The sequence below is a fragment of the Cryptotermes secundus genome, unplaced genomic scaffold, assembly GCF_002891405.2.
Source record: "Cryptotermes secundus unplaced genomic scaffold, Csec_1.0 scaffold235, whole genome shotgun sequence".
NCBI classification, from domain to species: Eukaryota; Metazoa; Arthropoda; class Insecta; order Blattodea; family Kalotermitidae; genus Cryptotermes; species Cryptotermes secundus.
In genome coordinates, this window is record NW_019723301.1 from 651,803 (window position 1) to 666,442 (window position 14,640).

The 14,640-nt window shown below is 35.5% G+C and overlaps 1 protein-coding gene across 3 annotated transcripts in view; it reads left to right on the plus strand.

The window, feature by feature from the left end:
* LOC111861707 (endothelin-converting enzyme homolog) overlaps positions 1-14,640 on the plus strand; it is a 131,466-nt gene that overhangs the window by 113,298 nt on the left and 3,528 nt on the right. For all 3 annotated transcript variants that reach the window (XM_023846492.2, XM_023846494.2, XM_023846493.2), the window contains exons 8-14: positions 1,194-1,342; positions 3,646-3,868; positions 8,561-8,684; positions 10,140-10,296; positions 10,600-10,778; positions 12,077-12,223; positions 14,162-14,301. In XM_023846492.2, coding sequence (XP_023702260.1) covers positions 1,194-1,342; positions 3,646-3,868; positions 8,561-8,684; positions 10,140-10,296; positions 10,600-10,778; positions 12,077-12,223; positions 14,162-14,301 — 1,119 coding nt within the window. The remainder of the gene's footprint in view (positions 1-1,193; positions 1,343-3,645; positions 3,869-8,560; positions 8,685-10,139; positions 10,297-10,599; positions 10,779-12,076; positions 12,224-14,161; positions 14,302-14,640) is intronic.

Here is a 14,640-nt window from a genome sequence, read left to right on the forward strand (position 1 = left end):
TTACAGTACAACTCGGTGGCTGTCACAGTACAACTGACTGTGAATAGCCTTCGCTTCTCCCTATGTAGCCTCGATCGGACAATACGGCCACGTAATAGGCACCCTTGTTGCTAGCCACGCTGTCCGGCTACGTCACCGCTGTTGATTCGCCTTGCATAGTTACCCGGTTACGGGGCTCGGCTATCTTCGGCTCCGCTCGTGACGTCACCGCGCATGGCTGCCAGGATGCGGGGTGATTACTCGCCTATTATGCGAGCGTTACGTTACCGCTGAGGGGTGGGAGGGGAGCGCTGACTCACCCGCCGCGTCACTGCTGGTGTGGGGAGGGGCTCGGCTTTGCGCAACATGTCACAATATGGCTACCACAATGTTAGATTAATTGTGTTGGTAGTAGTTCAGGCGGGAGGGAGTGTAAAAGATAACTAAAGATCAACTTATTTCAAAAGGTTATGCATGTTAGTTCTGAATCTTGACTGGTGTTCTCACATGGGCATGCAATATATTTCTTCCTTAATCAAGTATTGAACATGAGAAGAAAACCTTCTGGCCAGAATTTGAGTTTATTATGCAGATGAATATTGAAATGAGAGAGTGACATTGACATTGACAAGCTGATGAGTCTCTACTATGAGAAAATGCAGAAATTCTGTAAGATGAAAGAAATGGTGGAATTATTTGTCACACCTTAGAAGCATAAACGTTAAAACAAAATTGATATTATTTTATATACATTTCAGATCAGACCTGAAATCGATGTTATGGACTTCAATTAACCATTTTCTTATAAGATTTCCTTAATGTTTCAAGTAAAGTAACAACAATGCAGGCAATTCATAGAAATGTTTGATTGAAAATTGTATGACTGTCTATGGTGTTTTTTATGTTGTTTCATCATACCACATATTACTGTTCATAAAAGCACAAAGGGGAAAGAAATGGAGGATACATTTTTTTGTTGTAAGCAACTGTTTATGTAAAGGCATGTTTGAATGGTTTTGGGTCTTCCAGAAAATTATCAAGATGGCAGCATATCCATGCAGCAAATTTTGTGTTTTATACCATATATTTCTGTTTCTTTAGGTATCACTTCTCTGTTAGTTGATATTGTACTCTGATAAAATTTATTTTTCAGCATGCTGTACAAGTAATTTAACGAGTTAAACTGATTTCTGTGTCTCCTTTTGGTAATGCAGATGTCATGGCAGAAATACTTCCAAGATGCAATGAGTCCAACAAAGAGGAAAGTGACAGGAAAAGAGATGGTTGTAGTATATGCTCCTGAGTATCTTTCAAAACTGTCAGCAATTGTTACAAATTATACCCACACAACAGAAGGGAAAATGTGAGTACAATCATTGACACAAGAAATCAGTGTAATGTATACCACATAAAATATCTTTCTATGCCTTGTAACTACTTAGTTATATCTCCTTCTGTACATCTAACAGAATTACCATACCACATTAATATAAAAGTAAATGGTACAAAGTTCTTTTTCTGTTCTTTATAATGCTACTTAATACAACATAATTCTAATATTTTTCATTTAAGAAAGGTGAATTAATATTGTACACATTCTTTAATTAATCAATTGCAATCAGTTTCAACCACCACCAACCTACACACCTCTCTCCCTAAGGTTCCATCTTAATGCTATATGCTATATTCAGTCTTCTATGCTGGCCAGAATTCTGTACACATTTGTTGTCTTAACATCAAAGCCATTAGTCCGGCACATTATAAGGTGCCTAATTTCAAAATCCTGACAATGATAAATTGCTTGTATAATTAAGGAAGCTCCTTGTTATGGAGCAGGGATTTGTACAGTCAGTATGGCCAATGGCTATGAGCCAGACTACCGAGGGACCAGAGTTCAAGTCCCAGTAGGGTCAAGAATTTTCTTTTCTCCACGTCATTCAGGCATCTGGGGTCCACCCAACCTCCAATCCAATGGGACGGGGAGGGGGCTCGTTCTCTGGTGATAAAGTGACCGGGGCATGAAGCTGACTACTCACCTCCGACTAGTGCTGAGGTCAAGCAAATGTGGATCTATACATCCACTCTCCCATACGCCTTCATGGCACAGTGCTTAACTAGTTAAGCACAGGGGATAACTTTTTATAGTTGCCCTCATACTTCATCACACTTAGATCCAAATATTTTCTTGGCAATTGCAGAATTGTTATTTTATATATATATTTTAATCTTTGTTTTCTTTTTTAATTAAAGAAGATAACAGTTTTTAATTGAATAATAATCATTTCAATAATTTTTTCCTAAACTATCTTTGAAATCAGACAAAAAGAACTAAATACATTTTCATACAATATGACTACTAAGTCAAATGCTGGTTTCTCACTTCAGAGGTCTGGATTCATTCCCCAGTGACTTCATGTGAGATTTTTGTTTTGTGAAGTTATACAAGTGTAGACATTTTGAAGATGTTCTTCAGTTTCTCCTGTTTAATCATCATTCTGCCATTGCTCCATGTTCATCTGTCATCACCTCCCAAGGTGTACAATAGGCTTGATCAAGCAGCACATTGTCAGATTCTCAGTCTTTTTAAGTTGGAGTCTTCATCTTTGAACTGGAAAATTTTATATTTTACTATTTTTATTTTGATACTCTTAAGTGTATTAGTCACATGTTCAAATTCTATTTATATTTCATTTTTCATTTTTCATTTCATTTATTTACATGTCAAAAATCCTTTACAAGTTNATTGTGGAAAATGCATATTTGTGATAATCTCATGAAATATATAAACTTGTATATAATTTTCATAAACTTGTGTGACCTATGAATTTGCCCTTATTTTATTACAATACTTCTAAGATTATATTCCGTAATTTCTCAAGGATGTATTAATGTAGCCTAGAAAATAATCTGACCATTTCTAAAAAATAAAAGGTCATAAATAATATGTATACATAAGGTGCATAATTTTTGTATCTGCAATCCATGCTTACGTTTTTTTATGAATTTTTGTACCAGTACATATACAAACTCTTCCAGATAAAAACACAGAAAAAATGAGACATTTATATGAGTGTAATTGCCATTTGAGTTAGCGTAAGAAAACTAGTTGGATGAAGAGGCATGGCATTAGTCATGTAAAGATGTATTGATGTATCTCAAAATTGACAAATTATTTTAAATCTGTACAAATTCAACAATGTTTATGCCAGTAATGAATTTTCTTTTGGCATTAATTATTAAGTTTTGTGGTGGTGGTGTCCAAGAAACTTTTCAGCATTCATAATTTATATGTGATCATAACTCACATTTTTGCATTTACAAATTGAAAGTGTATCTAATTAAGAGCTGTCAACGAACTTTATTCATTTTGTATATAATAAATATCATATTAGCCTGAAGTTAAGGAGAGAAACACCATTTCTCATAAAAAAGGGGTCACTTCATTTTAGGGTCCCTAAGAATAAACATGAAGTTACTTCCTTTTGTTTACTGCCCTTGGAACAAAATGACATATTCAATTTTGCCAAAACAGTTATTGATTTCCTCATTAGAGAAATTAGGGGTTTCCTTGTATCAAGCTTATATGGTAATTGATATTTCTGTGATTGCTGTTTATTTTATACAGTCATTTGTTTTTGGTTTGATATAACATTTTTATTTTTACAGCATTCTGAATAACTATTTGGTATGGCAGACTGTGCGCAGCTTAACTGCATGCCTCTCAAAAGCCTTCCGGGATGCTTACAAAGGCCTACGCAAAGCTCTGGTTGGCTCTGAAGGTGGTGAAGAGCCATGGAGGTACTGTGTTACGGACACCAATAATGTACTTGGATTTGCTATCGGAGCTATGTTTGTCCGAGAAGTATTTCATGGGAATTCCAAACCAATGGTAGGTAGGAATGTAATTTTATTTAGTCTCTATATTACTTTCAATACATGGAGTATGAAAGAACGATTGAATTACAAGGAATGAATAAAATGATTGATATTTTTCATGGTAGTAGAAATAGGTGTGTAGTGAAACAAATCAGAGGAGAAAGAGTTTAGTTGATCATCTTATTAACATCATATAAACTCTTTTATCTTCTGGTATATTATGCTGTGCAATCTGGCAGATGTTTTTCCAGATAAATGTACTGTCTCCGTTTTCAAACTTGAAGAGTGTAATCCAAGCCAGCAAGCAGCAAGCTTATCAACTCTGAAGCTTGAGCTATTACATTCCTTTGAAACATTAACTTCCATCAGGCTGTTAGTCATAATGTCCTGAAAGATATTTGTCTTTGTAGTCACCATTCTAAGGACTCTTGAGAACTTCAGATCTCTTATGATGATGATGATGATGATGATGATGTTGATGTTGATGTTGTTGTTGTTCTTGTTCTTGTTCTTGTTCTTGTTCTTGCTGCTGCTGCAGTCATCATCGTCATGTTAAAATCTCGTGCTGTAATCATTCACAATACAAGAAGTAAATTCCTTGTATGGCGTTAATGTGTTATATCTTTCATTAAATAGGATGAATCCCCTAATTATACACATCTGGTAAGTGTTCAATTTGAAATTTCATGAAGAAAGCATGACAACATGATCTTGCCTGACACACACACACACACACAGTCACAATTAGAGAACCATAAACACATTAAGACACTAATTGCATGGTGGCAGAAATCCTTTCCTTCCCCTATGGGCAGACATCAACAGACAGCAACACTCCATTTGCCAAAGTCATTTAAAACTTGAAAAATTTGGAGTACATATTTTCACTTTTGTCCAAATAAATACAAAATAATGTAAAGAAAATATATCCATGTGTGCCTGTTACTTCAGACTTGTATCCTTTATGTGTATATCTCTTCACTTTTGTTCACTTTTCTACCTTTGAGCTGATTTTTGTGTGTGTATTATATATATGATATCCTATCACTAATGAACTCTACCCTCTTAACTGCTGATACGATTCTCTTATGTACGAAAAAACCTGTACCTAATTCATGATTTTCATTCCCCTTTCCATAGAAAAATGTATAATCTCCTCCTGGTGCGATGCCACCTCTGTCCCATCTGACCTCCTGTACTCCCACTAAATCTAATGTATTGTAACGTGTTTACGTTACCGAAGACGCCGTAGAGATGGTTAATTGGGTTTATTTAACAATCTACAAATAACGGCTACAATTAATTATCACACAGTTGCGGGGTTTCACACTTTATAACCCTAATCGCATTAATCTGTTAACACTGTTGCGGGGTTTCACACTTATAACCCTATGCGCAAATCAGTTCACTCTGTCTTCAGTAGTCTACACGTTTACAGTAGGGGAGCTGGGTATCACTGTATCACACGCTCCCAATTACACAATCACTCACACGTCCGGTTCTTCTTTCCGCGACGGCTGCTATACTCCAACTGTAGTCCGCTGACTGGAGAACTGTGGATAACACACTCTCGTAGGCTTGCTCGGAACTATCTTCGGCGATGGCCACGTTATAACTCGGCGGCTNCCACTGCCCTGAGCAAATCTGCCCTATACAAACTTCTGATGTTCCACGTACTGAATCTCATGTCCATTTTCTTTAGCTTTGGTCGTTTATCCAAGGAATCCGTCCAGGTCTGAGGCTTTGTGTTCATTTTCGTAACATTTTTTTACGGTGAGGAGTTGTTAGCCCCACGTCCAACCCCCAAGCTGGAAGACCACCCCTTGTCGGCTGTCCGAGACCGCTTATTCAATATATTCGCAGCTTCCCTCCAAACCTGGAGGGCGTCTCCTCCATCCGCAATCTGAGGACGCAGCATGCTGTGGTGGGAAGGCACCCACCTTGATGAATGCTCATGCCCAAACAGAAGATAAAATAGATGGCATAAAGGACAGGTTCTATGAAGAACTGGAACATGTATTTGATAGGTTCCCAAAGTACCTCTTATTTTGTTAGGAGATTTCAGTGCCAAAATAGGGAGGGAAGACATTTTCAAACCAATAATTGGGAATGAGAGTTTGTATGAAATTAGAAATGATAATGGAGTTAGAGTAGTAAACTTTGCCACATCAAAAAATCTACCATTAAAAGTACAATATTACCACATCATAACATCCATAAATTTACTTGGACATCTCCTGATGGGAAGATACACCATCAAAGCGACCATATTTTGATAGATAGGAGACGGCATTCAAGTATACCCGATGTTCGATCATTCAGGACAGCAGATTGTGATGCTGACCACTACCTGGTGGTGACAAAGATTAGGGAAAGACTGACAGTGGGCAAACAAACAATGCACAGAGTTCATATGGAGAGGTTCAGGAAATTAAATGAGGTAGAAGGTAAAGAGTAGTATCGTGTTGAAATCTCAAATAGGTTCATGGCTTTGGAAAACTTGGATACTGAGGTGGATGTTAACAAAGCTTGGGAAACTATTAGAGTGAATATAAAAATTTTTGCCAGGGAGAGTCTAGGTAATTATGAACTGAAGAAGCATAAGCCATGGTTCAATGAAGGATGCTCAAAAATATTAGACCAAAGAAAGCAAGCTAGATTGCAATGGTTACATGATCCAAGTGAAAATAAATGGGGATAATCTGAACAATATAAGATGTGAAACCAACAGGAATTTCAGGAATATCTGGAAGACAAAACTGATGAGCTTGCAATTAATAGTAAGAACAAGAACATTAGAAACCTGTATAGAGGAATAAATGACTTTAAGAGGGGTTACAAACCTAGCAGTAACTTAGTGAAGCATGAGAATGGTGATCTGCTTGCAGATCCCCAGAACATTTTGAATAGGTGGAGGAACTACTTCTCTCAATTATTGAATGTACATAGGGTCAGTGCTGTTAGGCCGACAGAAACCCATACAGCTGAACCGTTAGTACCTGATCCTAGCCCTTTTAAGATTGAAAGTGCTATAGCAAAATTGAAAAGGTATAAATCGCCAAGTAGCGATTAAATTCCGGCAGAACTTAATTCATGCAGGAGGCGAAATATTACGTTCTAAGATCCACAAGCTAATTACTTCTATTTGGCATAAGGAAAAATTTGCCTGATCAGTGGAAGGAGTCTATTATTGTACCAGTTCACAAGAAGGGTGACAAAACTGACTGTAGTAATTATCGGGGATATCACTGTTATCAACTTCATATAAAATTTTGTCAAATATTCTTCTTTCAAGGTTAAGTCCATATATAGATGAAATTATTGGGGATCATCAGTGTGGGTTTCGACGTAACAGATCAACTACAGATCAGATCTTTTGCATTCGTCAGATATTGGAGAAAAAAATGGGAGTACGATGAGACAGTACATTAGCTATTCATAGACTTCAAGTATGATTCAGTTAGGAGGGAAGTATTGTACAAAAGTATATGTTGCTGTCTTGTAATCAAAATGTAGGGCAAAATCATGACATAAAGGAAGCTAACGTATTTAAAAAATGTGACACAGTTCACATATTTTGGAATGACTATAACAAATCAAAACCTGATTGAGGAGGAAATTAAGAGGAGATTGAACTCCAGTTATGCTTGCTACCATTCAATCCAGAACCTTTTGTCTTCAAGTTTGCTATCCAAAAACATAGAAAATGGAATATACAAAACTATAATTTTTCCTGTGGTTCTGTATGGGTGTGAAACATGGTCTCTGATATTAAGGGAGGAATATAGATTGAGGGTGTTTGAGAACAGGGTGTTTAGGAGAATATTTGGACCAAACAGAGATGACAAGACAGGAGGTTGGAGAAAACTGCATAATGAGGAGCTTCATAACTTGTACTCTTCTCCAAGTATAATTAGAATGCTCAAGTCAAAGAGGATGTGGTGGACAGGGAATGTAACACAAATGGGGGAAAAAAGGAATGCATGTAGGATGTTGGTGGGAAAGCCAGAAGGAAGGAGACCACAAGGAAGACCAATATGTAGGTGGGTGAACAATATTAAAGTGGATTGTAGTGTGGGATTGTTGTCCCCACAGTAGAGAGATAGGATGGGATGGCATAGATTGGATTGATTTGGCTCAAGATATGGACCAGTGGAAGGCTCTTGTGAACATGGTTATGAACCTTCGATTTCCATTAAATTCTGGGAAGCTCTTGAGTAGCTGCACAATTGGCAGCTTCTCAAGAAGGGCTCAGCTCCATCAGTGATCGAGTCCAACATGACCAGGCACAGACTCAACTGCTACAAAAGCAAAATTGATGGAATGGCTAACAAAGCATGAAGTTACAATGACTGACCCTTTACAAATATAGAGCTTTTACATCTTGCAAGTGACATAATAAGAATGTTGTTCATTGATGTGAGCTGTGCTTCAAAGGCTTGGCAGTGAAGCATTTAAATTGCACAACAAGCATAATATAAAAGTACTATAATGGTGTTTTAAAGCTGTTCTGTTGTGTATAGGAATAAGATTAATTATTGTGAATTGTGAGAGTATGTCATGTTAACAGAATATTTGTGGCCTCTTACTACATCCATTTTGGAAGAATGTAAACAGATGTGATGTTTCATGTATTGCTGTGTTCATTTATTTTGTTACAATAATATGGATTTTACAATTGATGACTATGTTGGATTATGCTCAGGCTGAGGCAATGATCAATGAAGTAAGGGATGCATTCAAAGCTAACCTTAAAAACCTTACATGGATGGATAACGAAACTCGAGATGCAGCTGAGAGTAAAGCAGATGCCATCACAGATATGATAGGTGAGTTTCTGTATGGTCTTAAAAGTACAGGACATCATTTTCAATAAAATGACAATATATGTTCTGATATTATATAACAGAATTAAATGCTTGTGAGCTTTTGCTCATTTGAGCATGCCTGTCTTACTGCAGATTTTACTTCACACCATCTGTGAAGCAGTTTTCTTTTATTGCTATATATTTCTGCCAGTGGATGTACCCCCACTGAAAGCACTCCTGCAAAACTTTTTCTGTAACTTCCTTAGCACCACCATCATAGACACTCGTACCCCATTTGCTGGATGGACTCTTTTCCTTCAAGAGGGCTTTCATTCCTTGAAACATGTAGTCATTAGCAGGGATTAAATTTGGAGAGCAGGGAGAGAGTGGAAGCACAGCGGTACAAATTTTGGTGAGATATGCCTGTGACAAAAAAGGTCAATATGGTGGTGCATTGTCATTGTGGAGTAGCTAGTTTCAGGGGATAGCTTCTTTCAGGTGGGAAAGCATGTCTTTGTACATGTCCTTACAAGCACTGTTATTTACAAAGTTTACCAAAATGAACTTGTCATGAATGGTGCCCTGGTTAACGCCCCCCCTAAAAAAAGAAATAAAAAATGATACAACACCACCTTCCTCATGCGTTAATTTCATGGGTGATGAGAATGACTTCAGTATAAGGCTTGGTATTTGGACTGCAATCAAATAGGCTTCCCTAATCATGTTGTAAATTTATGAGAATGCCCAGTCATATGGAACGCACAGGGCTTGCAGATTGCGAGACTCTGGCATCCTCCATTCTGAAAATAACAGAACTCACTGAGTACAAATGTCAGAACATATATCTGATCATGCCTCCATACCTATTTGTATATGTACAGATATGAAGATCTATGAAACTGTTATGTCATACAGTGTTACAAAATTCTGTGGATTCGATGGCATTCATATCCATAGCTTGTATTAATAAGGTAAGTCTTATAATTAACAATTTACACTTATCACAACAAATGCTTTAAAATTCCCTAGGAGATGCATTAAAATGTGTCAGCTATCTTCAGTGCCAGTGGCATCTGCTAGTGAATTTAAAATTATATATCGTCTTAAGTGTAGATGGTCAATTACAAGAAGAAATCCTGAAAGTATGGAAACTTGGTTCTACCTTCCATGTATTACACATATTATACACAATAATTTACAGATCTTTTGTGGAATTCTGACCATAAGGGATTTCTGGCAAATTTGACTTTAAACATTAGAATAAGAAAGAAGGCCTTGCTTGTACACATGAACAGTCACTGGAAATATTGTATGCAGAAGTATAATATAATTTTTATTATTGGATTCTTATATGAAGTTATATGATGGGGAACAAAATATGTCCTTAAAATGATGTCCTTGTTTTTAAAGAAATTGATTTTTGAAATGTCTTACGCAAACCTGAATATCACAAGAACTTAAAAATTTCATTTACAGGTTTTCCGAATTACATTCTTAACCCTGACCAACTGGATGACAAGTACAAGGATTTAGATATCAGGCAGTATGAATACTTCGAAAACAACCTACGTGTGAACCAATATAACTTACGTCGTAATGTGGAAAAACTTGACCAGCCAGTGAACAAGACTAGGTACAATTTTATTTCTTGTGCCTTAGATAATTAAATCTTACTGACTTTGTACAAATAGCATACATATTCTTCTCACAACATGTTGCATCAAAAATTCCGTTGCATATTTTCTAAGAGGTCATAATGTAGAAAACCAAGTTCCTTGTCAGTAATATATCTATACACCATTTCTGATGAAACCATGTGAACACACAAAACAAATTCTGCACATTTTTATGAACTTTGTCTGATTATGTTTGAACTTAGAGTTTATATTGAATTTACTTTTAATAAAGTTAGTGCAAAGAATATCATATGGTTTAGGTGGGGCATGACTCCCCCAACAGTGAATGCCTACTACACACCAACAAAGAACCAGATTGTATTCCCCGCTGGAATCCTACAGGCTCCATTCTATGACATTGAGCACCCCCTGTCCCTCAATTTTGGTGGTATGGGTGTTGTGATGGGTCATGAGCTCACCCACGCCTTTGATGACCAAGGTAAATCAGCATAATAATTACAATTATGTAGACACTTATAGAAATCCTGTCAATATTAATCTCTCAGGCTTGAGTGACAGAATCTTACAGTTATGTTATCCACCTTCACAGAACAAGTATCCTCGAATGGCAATAGAACCAGCATCAGCAGTGATAATATTATATTTAAGCATCCTGTTACAAGTATTAAAGATAAGCAGCAGCACGCACACAGGGAACCTACACAGAATAACACCTGAACAGTGTTGAAAACAAGAAGTATCTGCTGCAGCACTGTAGACATAGAGCGGGTACCCCTGAGAATTTTAAATTTTAAAATTTTAAAAAACTGTAAAGGAAAATTTTTAAATTTGAATTGAAGATTTTAAAAGTGCCAGATCTCAAAAAACAAATTGATGTTTGTAGGTTGACAAAGATTTGGGGGGGGGGCCCTGTTAGCAATGGAGAAGTGAACAATTGGGAAGGCTGGTGTTTTTTAAATTTTAAACTACGTGCAGTGTAGCAGCTACGTGAGAGTATACACCTGATGATGGCCTTTATGGCCGAAACATGTAGTGTTGAAGAAAAGACGAAAGAACTACAATAAATTTTTGCACTTAGGACGGAGTTTGTGTCATACATCAACAGTGATACTGTGGGAACAAGCTGAAACTTTACCCATGCATGTGTAAGTTATTGAAATTGTTTGGCTCTTAGGAAAACTCTCTTGCTCCAGCATTGAGTCACACCATGAAATATAATATCTCCAGTTAAGGACATTGGATTCCAGATAACATTATAAAGATTATGGAAACGGTTAAATCTTTTGTGATGATGTGGGAATATTTGCAGTTTTAATTCCTGGTTGCTTAGAGCTATGGTAATGATACTTGACCGACACACCTAGAACACTCTGGACATTATGTCATCTCAACAAATCTCATTTTAACCTGTATTAATTTATGTACTAAAGACAATTTTATGCCAGTCCCCATTTATGTTGCATCTTTGTGCTGGGAGTGGAACTTTTGGAAGTTATAAAACTTTTTTTTTTCTGTAGAAGGTGTATGCTCACTAATCTTTTGGCAAGAGCCAGTTATCAATCTGCTAGTGGAAGTTAGACTGAAAGTAAGAGGGATGAATGGAAGTTAATACACTTGGAAATTAGGAATTCAGAAAACACATAGTTAAGTTATTCCACCTAGTGACTGCTGAGAAATGCAGCATTAGTTTTACTCAAGTTTCTTGAAATATTGTCCTTTTTTATTGTTCAGATTGTAGAGCAATATTGTATAAGATTTGGAATTCCTCTTTTTCAGGAAGGGAATATGACCAAAATGGAAACCTGCATCAATGGTGGAACAACGAAACCATAGCAAAATTTAAAGAGCGTACTGAGTGTGTGGTGGATCAGTACTCAGACTATGAAATTAACAACAAACACTTAAATGGCAGGCAAACCCTAGGTATGATCAAAATTAGGAATACAACATTTTACTGAAAATGTGCTGAGTATCATGTGAACTTGTACATTGTAACGTTTTCTTAAGTTGGTTACATGTGGCTTATTGTTTTATTTTACTATTACCTGTTTTATGTTTATGTGCACACCAAATAACAGCAAATCCCTCTGATCATAAATTTTCAGAAATTCTGTTCTCATATTACCAGTTCATGAATCCAGAATACTTGAAAACTTATGACCTAGGCCACTTGTATATCGTACATTATTGTAACGGTGTTTTTATGCTTAAATGTAAGGTGAAGTGTGTAGAACAGTGATGATGCAGAAATTTGCTTATTTCAAAAGATAGTGTGATGTACAAAACCCATTAATATTTTATTTTTTATGAAGAATGCATTCATGAACTTGTTAACATATTGTAAACACTTTATACACTAAACTATAAAAATTAAATTAAATAATTTGTGCTGATATTACTTGTGACATGTACAGTTTCTTAGAAATGATTATACCAAAATTCAGTATTTTAATCATCTTTAGTCAATCATAGGTGTCGTTTTATTGATCATTTTTTGTCATTATCTCTCAATAGTAAATTGCTTACCAACATTATTGTTAAATATCCCTAAAATGTAAAAATGTAGTAATGTTACATAAAAGCAGCTTTTCTGCATATTCAGTTTCAGTTTATTGTAATATTCCATCAATCAAGAACAGGCTACAAATGTCGCCAGTCTGATATAGAACCAGTCACAGATATACAATACAACAAATACTCAAAGAATATACTACACATGCTTTGAATATTAAAGCGTCAGTCATACAATTACAAATCAAAACAACTCAACATAATACATTGTGAACTGGAAAATAAATCGGTCACTAAATACTAATGTATACGATTAGCATAGAAGTATATTAAGTATGAGCCAGTAAGAGCCCTATAAAACATTTTACATTTAGTAACGTTGATTACCGGTCCTTTCTAATTAGTTTAATAAAAACCTAAAATTTAAAATAAAAGTAAGAAGAGGCAAAATAGAATTACTCACAATGACTGTGATAAGTATATATATATCAAATACCAAAGGGAATAGAATATCCCATTTTATTTATTTTTAAAAATCTCCTGCAATGAGTAAAAGGAATTTTCTAGTAAGTACCTTTTTAATGACAATTAAACAGTTTCTTTTTATCTATGATGCCTTTCAAATAGGATGGAAGCTGATTAAAAATCTTAACGCCCATATTATAAACACCTTTTTGATAGATAGACAATCTTCGTTGTGGGAAAATAAAATTATTTTTGCTTCTGGTATTTATAATATGCAAATCTGTGTTAGTTTTAAATAACTCTCTATTATCTGATACAAAAGTTAATAATGAAAATATGAATTGGGAATATAATGGTAATATGTCCAAATACTTAAACAGTTCTCTACATGAGTCTTTTTTCTGGAATTAGTGATAATTTTTATTACCCTTTTTTTGCAGTCGAAATATACTGCCACTATAAGAAGAGGTCCCCCAGAAAATTAACCCATACGTCATAATGCTGTGAAAGTAAGCAAAGTAAATCATCCTCAAGGATTCCAGTGATACAAAGGGTCTAAGTGTCATAATTGTGTAGGAGGCTTTACATAATTTTACCTCGAGACCATGAATATGATTTTCCCAAGACAGGGAATCATCAATAGTAATACCTAAGAATTTTGTCTCTGTGTTATTACCGATACATTTATTGTTATAACTGATGTTTATTGGAATAGTTAAACTATTCATCGTTTTAAATTGTAGGTATTGAGTTTTATCAAAATTTAATGCTAACAGATTGGTGTTAAACCATTTATTTCATTGATCAAATTGAACTTAATGTCCAATAACATTAATAATAATGTAAGGGTTCAACAATAATTGTGAGAAACTTCACTGATTTCAGGAGAAAATATAGCTGACAATGGAGGTTTGAAGGCAGCATATCATGCATATTTAAAGTGGGCATCTGCACATCATGAGGAATTGCCACTTCCAGGTCTGAATCTTACTCACAGACAACTGTTCTTTCTTAGTTTTGCACAGGTAAGTAAAATACCTAAATAATTTTAATGAAATACTGTACCATGTTAATGTCCTTATTATGACTATGGGCAAATAGAATTAAATTTAATATATGTTATAAGAAATTTCATTAATTTTTATGTACCTACATTTTCTGAATTGGTTAAGTACTTACAGCATTGGTCACATCTGGTTTCTTCAAGCTCTAGTTTTATGTCTGTTGTCTAAGCAAGTTTATATACGGGGATAATCCTTGCATTATTAACCATCACTCTGTAGAGAGATAAAGTTGTCCCTATGTTTAATTAAAAACATCCTTGAAAACATATGGGCAAGTGAAAGAATAGCTGCACTCGTTTT